The following is an 11,559-nucleotide window of genomic DNA, read 5'->3' on the forward strand; positions in this document are numbered from 1 at the left end:
ATGTATGACATAGGTAAACGTATATGGATTCAATGAATAATCGTAACATGTATTTATTACATAGTAATTTTATTACAAATTATATATATACAACCTATTTTACCAAATAATTCTAAATCACAGAGGGTAGAGTACAGATTTCGATAATTAATTATTACGCTATGTATTATTAATTGGTTGTTTCTTTAGGAATTCTATCACTGTATGTGCAAGCCTGTAATAAGCATTTGCAATCAAGCTTTGCGGCATTGATAAAACTATTGGTGTTCCATTATCACAATACTTCGATATTTGGCTGTCCATTGGAATTTTTTCCAAGAAATCTATATCTGTGAAAGAAAACATATTGCATCGTCAAGCATTTGAACATATTTTTGTCTAGATACGGATTTTCAGGCTTGGGAATACTTTGGTATAATAATGATAATGTAGTTAAAATTCTATTATCAATAATAATAATAATCATAATCATTGTCGTTTCCCGCCATACCCGGTAGAGTATGTCCCCAGAAGTCTACAGAAGACTTGTGCGGGGCAAGGGAAGGGATGGATTAGTGACCATCATCATGCGACTGCAACCGTCTGAAGATGTTCAATAGAGACACCCGCATTTGCACATGGGACAAGGAAAACTGTAGAAAACCTTTCCTAGGTGTAGCTGAACCGAGTTTGAACCAAGTATGTATTTCAACTTGAATTTAATCCCCCATGCAAATTTTTATCCTAGAGTATGATTACGATGTGTAATAATTACCGAGTTCTTTGGCTAAGCTCTCCGTTCCATCGCCAAAAAGTTGTACTTGGTGCGAACACACAGGGCAGGTTACACTGCTCATATTTTCAACAATTCCAGCGACGGGAACTTTCATTTTTTGAAACATAACTGCTCCTCTTCTAGCTACTTGAAGGGCTGCAGACTGTGGAGTGGTAACTATTATAACTCCAGACAATGGAAGATTCTGGATTAATGATAAATGAGTATCGCCTGTCCCAGGAGGAGTATCTACTATAAGGTAGTCCAGTGGCATCCAGGCTGTCTGACGGATTAATTTGTCAAGAGCACTCATCACCATCAGACCTCGCCATATAACGGGAGATTTTTCGTCAATCAAAAATCCCATTGACATACTGTGTACAAAAAATGTCATTATAGTCTTAAACTATTGGCATAATTGTATTCATTGAAGCCAGCTAGTACTTTCAAGCTCAAGATATCCGAGACCTGACTCGTGAAATTTATTACTGAACCATTTGTAATGAATCGGTATAAAACTATTGTGGCAGGTCAATTTACCTAATTAATTATACCTGTAGTCTGTAGGATTAGACGCATGTCTGACAATTGCGTTGTGTAGAGGAAAAGTTTCTTCGCATGACAAAGTATTCCGAATACTAAAAGCTAGCAGGCCAGAAAATGGATATGTTAAACTAATGCAGGATAAAAATATATTTGTTAGGTTGCTCTGAAATGTTGTAACTTTGGTCAAGTAAAATAGTATTAGCCGGAAAGAGGATGTAATCTTTTGTTTTTTCGAATATTTTCATGCATTATCTTGGAAGTATGGACCAGGACACTAATTATTCAATGACATGAGTCCAAATACTTCAACTCAAGCGGCAAGGTCTAAGACACAACATAGACAGTTACCATTTAACACCATAATTGAGGAGTGGTTCCATTAGATTTTCTTGATTCAGAATCGGAGTGTCGTGTAAGTTCATCATTAACGGTATGGATGGACCAAATACATCCGCATCTAATAATCCCACAGACTTATTTGGGTCAACGGCTTTAATAGCAGTAGATAAATTAACAGCGGTTGTCGACTTTCCGACTCCCCCTTTACCAGAAGCAACAAGTAAAATTTGCTTTACACCTGGGATTGCTTTTTGCTTCGGCAAACCACGGGCCATGATCTCCTTGCGTCTGGCATCTATTTCCTCCTTTTTTTTATTATCATATTCAGCAGATGACGCTGATGACGATGATGATGATGTATGAATCTATAAAGCGAAGAATCCGCATAACTTATACGTGTTTACTACTTTTTTGGGTGGCTTTTAATTTGGATTTAACATTCGTCCTTCACTTACTTTTTTCAAGCTTTGGCATACATATCTGCGAGTGACAAATCTTACCGAAACAAACGTCATTTTAAATTGTGACATATGTTTTTAAACCTGCGGAAAATAAATTGATTCTAACCTGAAACTGTACGTCACGACACCTCAGTAATGGAGCGCTGTGTCGCGTACTTACTTAGGACAATAATAATATCTCTAAATTCTCGATATATGGTAGAAATGTTCTATTTGATGTTTTTTTTTTTTTCTTTATAATTATTGGAATAATTAAACGATTCAGAAAACGCGTGACTTGTGTATTTATGTTGTACAGAGACCTATTCGTTGAGAAAAAGTTTTGGGATTATACAATTTGTATTATTTCTCTTGTGTTCTTCGACTGCCGCCTCCACCTACGCACTGGCCAGACGTTTTTCGATAGTTAAAGAGCCAGCCGTCCGTCCGTCGTTTAATGTGTTTTCACAAGTTCCCGTAACTTTGAGCCCCAAAATAAATATGTGACAGTACGTTTTTAAACTGATATTAACTACCTAGAAATCAGCTTCAACAATTTTGACATAGCGTTTACCTTATTTTAATAAAGTTTCCTACGTTCTTTCAACCATTTACATCATTGTATCCGACGAACGTACCGGACCTAACCTAAAGCATTCATTGGATTACGTGTGTCGAAAATTTTTTTTACCTTTTAATTTATATTGCGTCTATTTTTCGCGATCCGATCAATTTTCGTAGGTTCATAAAGAGAAATCGAATGTTCTTGAACATTTTTGTCCCTCAGAAAATTAATCTAATTGTCACAGTTAAGCATTTATTCTTAAACCTTTCCTTACCGCAGGTCGGCCACATCGCGCATAAACGCGGCTGACGCAGAATATGGGCCTGAAAGCAGCTGTCCAAGCACTAAAGTGAGTATAAACTTTCAATTTATTAATTTATAGAACGTTAACAATGGCAAAAACCTCTGGGGGCCCCGAAGTCGTGCATTGAAACTCTTCTTATTTAAAATTGGTCTGCTCATTTATCCTCCAAGATGAATACTTGGATAAACGTCTCGACAGTGCGTTATGATGTTTAACTGAGTGGAACTAAGAACTATTACTCCAAAAATGAGACCTGCCCGAAACAGCGCAGTCAGAGTTTTGTATCATTCTGGGTATTTCGAGATGAATGTTTTGTAGTCAGGGGCCAAAAACTATAATCTAAACAAAATATTGTATGCTGTCGGGATCAAGGAATTTCTAGTGCTTTTTGATAAATTTCACTGTAAAGATATTCTAAAAAAATTCTCTGTTTCAAATCCTGTCTCATAACAATTATTAACAGTAAATGCAACTAATCTTCATCCATAAATACGCAAAATTGTAACAGTAGCCCCATGTACACATCTCAAGCATTAAGTTTGTTGATAACGAGTGCTCTTTGTTTTCTGGTTTTTTTAAAACGTTTCTGTATTATTGGTTTATTTTTGCTCAAAGGGGACTTGATCTGTAATTAAAACATTGAGAATGGTAGTTGCTCGATTGTTATTCTTTGCGATCAGCATGTATGTGTTGATAATTCATAACTTTTCTTTTGACTTCAGGAAGGCAGAACCGTTAAAGGATAAAGTTCAACAGTGCAAGGATCTTCTAAATGACAACGATGCATGGGTCTGCCAGCAGCAACTTCAAAAGATTTATCAACAGGTCCTTATCTTGGATCTCGAATATGCACTCGACCGCAAAGTCGAACAAGAACTCTGGAACCTTGGATTTAAGAATTACATAGCCACTCTACAAACACAAGCAAAAGATCGAAAAAATCCAAAACGGGGTGAATCCCAGGCTATGTTGAGTTGGTGTCTCGAAGCAGCAAGTGGTTTCTATTTAACTCTTCTGCAAGAAATATGTACTGCCTTTGATTTGGATCTACCATTCAGACGGTGAGTTTTTACTCTTAATAATTCTATTCATATCGGATCTGGTGGTAACTTCATATTTTTGTTGAACATCTCTTCGGTGAATGGCAAAATATGGACTAGTGCTGACTCATTAAAACGATATCATTGAAATTATTATTGTTATCATAATAAATATACGTATTTGCAACTATGTTTTAAAAAAATTATTTAGTTTGCTGTCAAAATGTGCCTACTGTAAATGCTGGTAATTTAGCCTTCATTTTCTTCTCTGCAAATATGTGTGGAGCAACAAACTTTTCTACGTTATTAGGAAAGTTGCTTTTATGAAAAAATGAGAGCGGTTTTGGGTCTGCAAATTACAATGGAATGCACAGTTAAAGACTTGTACAAATTTCCTTGTAAACTTATTTGTGAAAAACATCGCCGTGGTAATTCCCATTCACAGGAAACCTAGTTTCATTTTTCAGTCCCAGCACTGTCCCGTAAGCTTTCTTGCAATAACTTCAATTACACGCTGAATCTGTAAATGTATGTAGTGTAAATAATATATTGTAGTACAGACTGTATTGTAGTCGACATCTCAGCGCAAGTATGCTGGACTAAAGATACAGCAAAAGGCTGGTATCTACAACTGTGTTCGATTTGGCTGATCAACCTCGATTTCCGAGCACCAGGTCATCCAAAAGATATACTTAATAAGTCATTCAGTAAACCAGATAAAGTGTACCATCCTGGTTACTATTCTTCACTACTCTGTACTATATATCACATACAACACTTTGGCATCAGTATCAACGGAAAGAAGTGCAGGCGAAATTTACAAGAAGTCATACTAGAAATACTCCATCTGAGAATTGAATTACTCCTGCCAGAAGATGCCTGAGAACATCTGTCGCATCACTAGAGCACTAGTGATTCACATTTCTTTAATTGCAATTTTTGTTATTTTCATAGTATTAGATAATTTCATGAACTATATTTTCTTATTGTTAATTCTTATGTATTACAGCAAGAGCTATGTATATGGATGTACCTCACCATGGAAGGCAGTAGAAAAGTTATCAGCACCACATAAATCTTCCTGTTTCTACGTGTGCCAATATTGTCTTGTTCACTTGGGAGATATAGCTCGTTATAGAAACGAAAATAGACAAGCAGAACTGTTCTATCGACATGCAGTATCCTTGTCACCATCTAGTGGCCAACCATACAATCAGTTAGCATTATTGGAAGCATCTCGCGGTGATAAATTGGGCACGGTTTTTCACTATGTGCGATCGGTAGCTGTTAAACATCCATTTCCTGTTGCGACAGCAAATCTAGCAAAGACCTTATCTTCTGCCCTGAATGACAAATCGTTCAATACTGAAGGGAAGACTAAACTAACGTCTCAAGAATACATAAGTGTTTTCTTGAAGCTGCATGGCGTACTGCACAATCTAGGAGAAGTGAGTGTGGCTGCAAAGTATGTGACCATTCTTACTGAAACTATGACTGCTCTTGTAGCAACGGAAAGCTTTAGCTCTTGGCGATTGGTACAAATGCTGTCAATCAATTTATACGCACTACAACACGCTGTTGGAAATATAACTGATAGTGCAGACATTTTGAATACAGAACAGTTGAGTTCGGATGAAAAAATTGCGAGAAACTGTGTGTTGGATTTAATAGCTGGAAGTCTATCAGCTTTACTTTTACCTGTTTACACAATTAAAGGAGCTGTGATGGACTACTTTGCATTACCGACAAGTGAGTTTTGACAGTATTATTGAATTCTGTAAATGGTGAAACAGATACACTACTGTGCGATATAAGTGTGACTCAGAAGTATTTTGTTTCAAATAATTTCAAGATGCTATATTACTTCAATTATTTGATAATATTTGCAGTAAAATTGTGCCTTGAGTGGATTCGTCTGAAACCAAGAATTCTGGAAGAAACAGCTTTTGCATCTAGATTGCAGATTTGGCCCAGTCTTTGTTTACTTTTAAATGGACTACAACAAAGCATTGGCGACTTCAAATCTGATCACTGTAAGTTCGTGGATTTTTTTAACAATGTGATTCAGTGATGGCCGATATTCATTTCAGTTCTCAGAGTTGTGTAATTCTTTGACCTTTTATCAATAAATTTACCTAATAACAACATTTATTTACGTGACAATTTTTTTGTCACAGATGGAAAAGTCCCTTTACCAGAGGATCGTGATTTACAAGGCTTCTTGCCTCTGGAGAAAGCCTTTGAGGCTCTTCGATTCACTAACACAGATTTCGATGGTGATATTGTATCTTTGAACAAATTACGTGCTATACGTATCTTAGATTTGGGTCATCAGTTGACAGAACAACAAGTGAATGGCACAGCGTTGATATCCATTGTAAAAGGTGACCTGGATGTACAAGAGAAATTTACAGCAGGAAATGAAACAGCCGGACTTAGTAAAGAATTGTGGAAAGAGTTGGAAGAGCTGAGCCTAAGCAAAGACAAACAACCACTAGTAAATACCAGTCCAGTTCCGTCAGAGTCAGCTAGCAGCAAGGGGTCATGGGAAGCAGATATTCCTGAATTGACAGGTGAGTCAAACTTGAAAATTTATTACCTTAAAATGTTAAAATAAAAGTTAAGCATTTTAAATTAATCTAGCTGATGTAACTAATATATTTTGTTATTTATAGTTGAGAAACGGATAGGTATACTAAAGCCGCAAGGTTCCCTAGAACGCAGTAGGGATTCTGCAGTGACTGGCACTGAAGGTAGCAATTCAGAAACCAACTCGATACCGTCAATCAGAAAGCCAAGACAAAATGTGGCTATGCAGGCAATAATGCGTCGTGCAGAAACTGAGCAGAAGCAAGTGACGTTCAAGAATGTATCACCAGTAATAATTGAGGAGGAGGATGTCAAGGCTAAGCCAACACCTACTTCACCGACTAAAAATGGGGTCAATAAAGTTGTCCAGATGAATTTACAATCATCTAATCAAAATGGTCTCTTGAATTCAAATCAGGTCACAAGTGGACAAATTCACTCGATACCCCTTATAAGTAGAGTGGCTAGTGCAAAGAATAGTACACCAGTACAAAACCAAGCTACATCAATTTCAAATCAATTAAAATTGAAATTAGATATACCACAACCATCACAAGTTAATCAGCATCCGCCAAATGAGCCTCCTCACAACATGACGCAATTTGGTTTTCAAAATCATGTTTCTGGGCAGACTGCGTACCAAAATCAGCCCTTTAATGTACAAAATCCTCAATTCGGTAAAAATTTCATGACTGGACATATGCAGAATTTTCCACAATACCAGGTCCCAGGGCAATTCAATATGCCTCAAAATATTACAATGTCTCATGGTGTAAATCAGAATCGACTAGCACATCAGAGAATGGGCCAAAATGCGCCTCAGAGTGGAACGTTACAGCAAAATGTTGGACCAAATTCAGTTCCTCAACAAAGTTTTGGAACCAACATTTCCCAAAGTGCTGCTCTGCAGCAAACTATGATTCAGAATGCCGGAATGCATCAAACGGTGGGAATCCAAGAGCAGGGTATAGTCCAAAATAATTTGAGGCCAAATGGTCCTAATTTGCAGGGTCAAATGAAGTTACCAATGGCTGGTATGACTAACGGAATGCAAGGATTACAAAATATGGCAAGTTATCAAAACACTTTTCAACAAAATGTAACATTGCCAAGTATTCCGAACGCTACAATAAATCCAACAAATTTATCAAACGTCCAGAGTATTAATTACAATCCTAATTTTGGACAGAATGCGTTCAATCAGATGTATCAGAAACAAATGTCTCCAGCAGCCTACACTAAGGCAACGGGTCAATTCACGTTTCCGACTCAGGCCACTACCAGCAAAGGTCAACAATCTTCAAATAATTATCAAAGATTCTCTAGTTACGAAAACAAAGACTTCAACTTGTGGAAGGATAACCAGCCGCCACAACCACCAGTTACTTGGTGGGGAAATACAAGAGCATCTCAAATCCCATGCAAGGATATGACAGGTGATGTGTTCCAAAATTGGCCAACAGCAAGTCCTCCTGGATCAGCAAACATATTTCCTACAGTACCACTCACACCAGGAAATAATTATCACCAAAATCCGATGCTAGGCAGACAGCCGTATAGCAGAAACAGTTTTGACGAAGCTAGGTCGTATGAGGTGCGAAGTTTCCCAACAAATATTCAAGTAAACTTAAATATTGAGATTAATGAGTTATCCAATTGTGAAGCATAATAACATTATTTACGTTAAAGTCAATTGCCGCTCTTATTTTTTTTGTTTTTCGTATTATCAACTTACAGAGACATGTACATAAATATAAATATTTAAGAACATAATGTATATCAATTTACTTATTTTCAGATAGAACAAAAACAGCCACAGTCACCAGGTGCTGGAAATACATATTCTCTATTTAGTGGTAACACATGGGGAGCAGCACCTCAACAAAACCCATCTAATCAGGATCAAGTGAAGAACAGACTTAGCCAGCAATCTCTTTGGTCAGGTCCTGGCCCTTCACCTTTGGAAAGACTTCTAGAACAGCAAAAATCGCTTCGTGAGGGTGGTACTTGAAGGAACGTGTTGAACGCTAACGCAACATGGAACAAACTTATCCTCTTACCCAACACGCGGGCTAAGTAACTAGACATAATCACAGCAAAAGCTATGATAACGTAAGTTACAGAATGAAAATAATTTCACACACTAATAAATCCCCTCCAAAGAGAAAGAAAAAACAAGTCAACAAACAAAAACCACCAATTGACAGGAATATCGGATGGAATAATAGATTACCCAAAACTTAGCATGAAGTATGGTGAGATCCACTGGGAACATTGATATTCGTTAATAAAGGTTAAAAAAACACGCATAATGGTCGAATCTGGGTATGAATATTATTACCAGAAACAGAACATGGACAGTACTTCTCTATCACTATTACCAAGTTGTTACAGAAATTCGAAAGTATACTATTTGAGTAGGGACTATACCCTGGATATGGCGATAGATTTTCGTACGTCAGGATCTTTAGAATTAGTAGCACGACTTGGGTCCTGATTACTATTCGATGCGACATGGTTCCATTAAAGCCAAAATTATTTGGAACTTAAGTAAACACAAGTTTAGGCTTGTCAGTAATTACCTAAATAACAATAAGCATGAATGGTTTTAGGGAGTCCATCATGCAGCCTTGATGTTATCATAGCGTTGAATTAAAATCTATATCCAAAGTATTATAAGCAAGGAAACTTCAATAAATAGAGTTTTGCTAATACATTTAGGGCGAGCATTATTTAAATTCTCTGTCGTGAAGATCTATTTTCAACTGATTATAGGTACGACAGCATAATGTATTTTAGTATGATAAAAGAAGAAACGGCTACCCTCATCAATAATATACTTGGATTCTAATATTTGTTTCAGGTGAATTACAAACTAAATAAATTTTATAACATAACAACAGCTAGAGTAGCTGGAGACTGATTCATTAATTATATCCCAAGCTTGAATAGCAACACAAAAAGTAAGAAAAGGTAAAAAAAAAGCACTGTCGTCATGAAGGCATATGTAGACTAATGAAATATTCATAAAAACTCAAAACTGATATCTTAAAGATTATGTTTTAATGGTTAAAATATAGAAATTTATAGAAATATTGAATTACCTGCAAATATATTATGTTAAATATGCAAAACTGATATTGTTTTAAACCTATCAATATAGTAATTACAAATTTTCCAATAATTTGTAACAATTTGATTTCATTAGTAATTGAAGTTATAGTAGTATTAAACATTAAAAACATGCATATAGTCCGTGAACGTCATTGAGTGGCATCGCGCAGGTACTCGCCCAACCGCAATTTCTTGAAGACATGCAAATCTTTCTATTCATTGATAGCGTAGTTCTATTGGAAAATCGAATTCCTTTGGAAGAAAGAGTAGGAATGATTGGAGTTTGGGTAATGCAATTGCATTCACTATGGGCAGTTTTATGTTCAGAAAAAATATATTTCGTTGTAAAATTATGTACCAAAACTACAAGGATGTAAAATTACGTAGGCAAGTTTGCCACGGATACAAAGGCACTTTAGGTAGTTGCATTATTCATTATAGTGGGCCATAAAAAGTAAACTTACCAATTATACGCAATAAAGGTTGCGAGGAACTGTCTTAACATATTTTGAAGTGCTGAACGTTATTTTAATTGAGTACAGGGTAATTAACCCAACCAGCCGTAATTCTTAACACTTCGATTTCTAAGTATACATATGTCATTTTGGCACTCTACACATAAGTAACAAAAATGTTTATTATTCGATGTAGTGCAAAGAGTATTAAAATATATTTGGTAGTTCGTCCTGGGGAGATTTATATGCTTATTACTATATGTATTACCAAACTTAAGGTTATAGGTACAAAGTCAGAGCAATATTTGCGTCATTCGATAGCTTGTCTCATACAGTGAATTTGATTCCAGAACACTTTTTCATAGATAAGTGAAATATCCCTTATAATTAAATCACCGCATTTCTTAAAATAATACGAAAACTTAAAGTAGTCATCAATGTTCATCTTAGTTTATTAATGAATAGAATATGAGCTTATTTTCTTATACATTTTCATCACAATCATTTAAATGTCATTAGAGTGACAGGTAAAAAAGTAACAATTTAAGCCTACGGTAACTATCTTTGAATCATTTTGAAATTCACATTTGATCATTTCAAGTCTTCCACTACGATGCTAGCTTCAATGTATGCTATTTTAAGATGGATCTTTGATTGATGATTATGAAAATTTACACATACTTCTAGTGTGATCAGCAATTTGTATTAAAATTTCCATTAGTATGCATCCACGACCATCATTGGAACGAGTGAAATTATTGAAGTTTTGGCAACGGTTTATGGCAGACGAGTCAAAATCATGATACATGTGAAGGTATCGCTGCCAGCTATCATGCGAGTCATGTCCTTATGGTTAATGGACAGGCAGTCTATGTTTTCAAAAAGGGACATCGGACTTGTAACACAGGAGCGTACCTAGAGAAAGTAAATACAAATGATACAATAGTACTGACGCAGAAAGAAATTATAATTGGGTCATATTATATATATATATAATTATTTATTAGTATTAATACAGCAGTCAAGAAATACTGCATAATTTTATACGAGTTGAAATCATTAGAAAAATTTTACTTCGAAATTCGTGTAGGTACCAATTTATCAATGTTTCTAAAATTGTTCCCTGTATTTTATAGCTGATAAATATTCGTTCCCCGAAACATTAATATCTGTTAATAATTTTTTTTTATGTACAGTACTGACTCACTTTGTCTTTGAAGATGCTTATTCTTTTGCTACTCATAATCTTGAGTTCATAATCAAACTCTTTGCCGATATAATTAGTGCCCACGATCTGTACAACTCCAAACAAATCACCATTGTCGTCTATCTTGATGTGCATGAAGAATAATCCCATCTCCGCAACTCGAATAGCCAAGTCATACTTTACATTTTTATAATACTCCATTTCCC

At 35.8% G+C, this 11,559-nt stretch overlaps 2 protein-coding genes and 1 long non-coding RNA gene across 5 annotated transcripts; 2 read left to right on the forward strand and 1 right to left on the reverse strand.

The window, feature by feature from the left end:
- Positions 1-37: 37 nt before the first annotated feature.
- LOC124178674 (iron-sulfur protein NUBPL) lies at positions 38-2,235 on the reverse strand. The gene is made up of 4 exons (XM_046562218.1): positions 2,095-2,235; positions 1,649-2,004; positions 755-1,128; positions 38-329 (listed from the first exon to the last, which is right to left on the reverse strand). Exons 1-4 carry the CDS (start codon positions 2,167-2,169, stop codon positions 160-162), a joined length of 975 nt encoding a protein of 324 aa, XP_046418174.1. The 5' UTR covers positions 2,170-2,235; the 3' UTR covers positions 38-159.
- On the forward strand, positions 324-1,100 carry LOC124178676. Its single transcript, XR_006869866.1, has 2 exons — positions 324-678; positions 899-1,100. It is a non-coding gene; the product is annotated as an uncharacterized LOC124178676 (long non-coding RNA).
- Positions 2,236-2,447: 212 nt separating the features above from the next.
- On the forward strand, positions 2,448-11,015 carry LOC124178668 (protein SMG7-like). 3 transcript variants are annotated; one of them, XM_046562207.1, is made up of 9 exons: positions 2,448-2,588; positions 2,924-2,993; positions 3,671-4,009; positions 4,998-5,737; positions 5,878-6,021; positions 6,166-6,561; positions 6,664-7,646; positions 7,767-8,198; positions 8,376-11,015. In XM_046562207.1, exons 2-9 carry the CDS (start codon positions 2,962-2,964, stop codon positions 8,586-8,588), a joined length of 3,279 nt encoding a protein of 1,092 aa, XP_046418163.1. In that variant the 5' UTR covers positions 2,448-2,588; positions 2,924-2,961; the 3' UTR covers positions 8,589-11,015. The 3 variants fall into 3 exon arrangements, with proteins under 3 accessions (XP_046418163.1, XP_046418161.1, XP_046418162.1); XM_046562205.1 differs by having other exon boundaries at positions 6,664-8,198; XM_046562206.1 differs by having other exon boundaries at positions 6,664-8,171.
- The last annotated feature ends 544 nt before the right edge of the window (positions 11,016-11,559 follow it).

This window comes from Neodiprion fabricii, chromosome 3 (genome assembly GCF_021155785.1).
Source record: "Neodiprion fabricii isolate iyNeoFabr1 chromosome 3, iyNeoFabr1.1, whole genome shotgun sequence".
Classification (NCBI taxonomy): Eukaryota; Metazoa; Arthropoda; class Insecta; order Hymenoptera; family Diprionidae; genus Neodiprion; species Neodiprion fabricii.

Bases quoted from the DNA above. Each gene is read 5' to 3' on its own strand.
- LOC124178674 (XM_046562218.1), bottom strand. From the start codon at position 2,169: ATGTCACAATTTAAAATGACGTTTGTTTCGGTAAGATTTGTCACTCGC. The intron at 2,005-2,094 runs GTAAGTGAAGGA...TTCGCTTTATAG, and splicing joins TATGCCAAAGCTTGAAAAAA to ATTCATACATCATCATCATC. The intron at 330-754 runs GTAATTATTACA...TTTCTTTCACAG, and splicing joins GAGCTTAGCCAAAGAACTCG to ATATAGATTTCTTGGAAAAA.
- LOC124178668 (XM_046562205.1), top strand. From the start codon at position 2,962: ATGGGCCTGAAAGCAGCTGTCCAAGCACTAAA. The intron at 2,994-3,670 runs GTGAGTATAAAC...TTTTGACTTCAG, and splicing joins GCAGCTGTCCAAGCACTAAA to GAAGGCAGAACCGTTAAAGG. The intron at 6,022-6,165 runs GTAAGTTCGTGG...TTTTTGTCACAG, and splicing joins CGACTTCAAATCTGATCACT to ATGGAAAAGTCCCTTTACCA.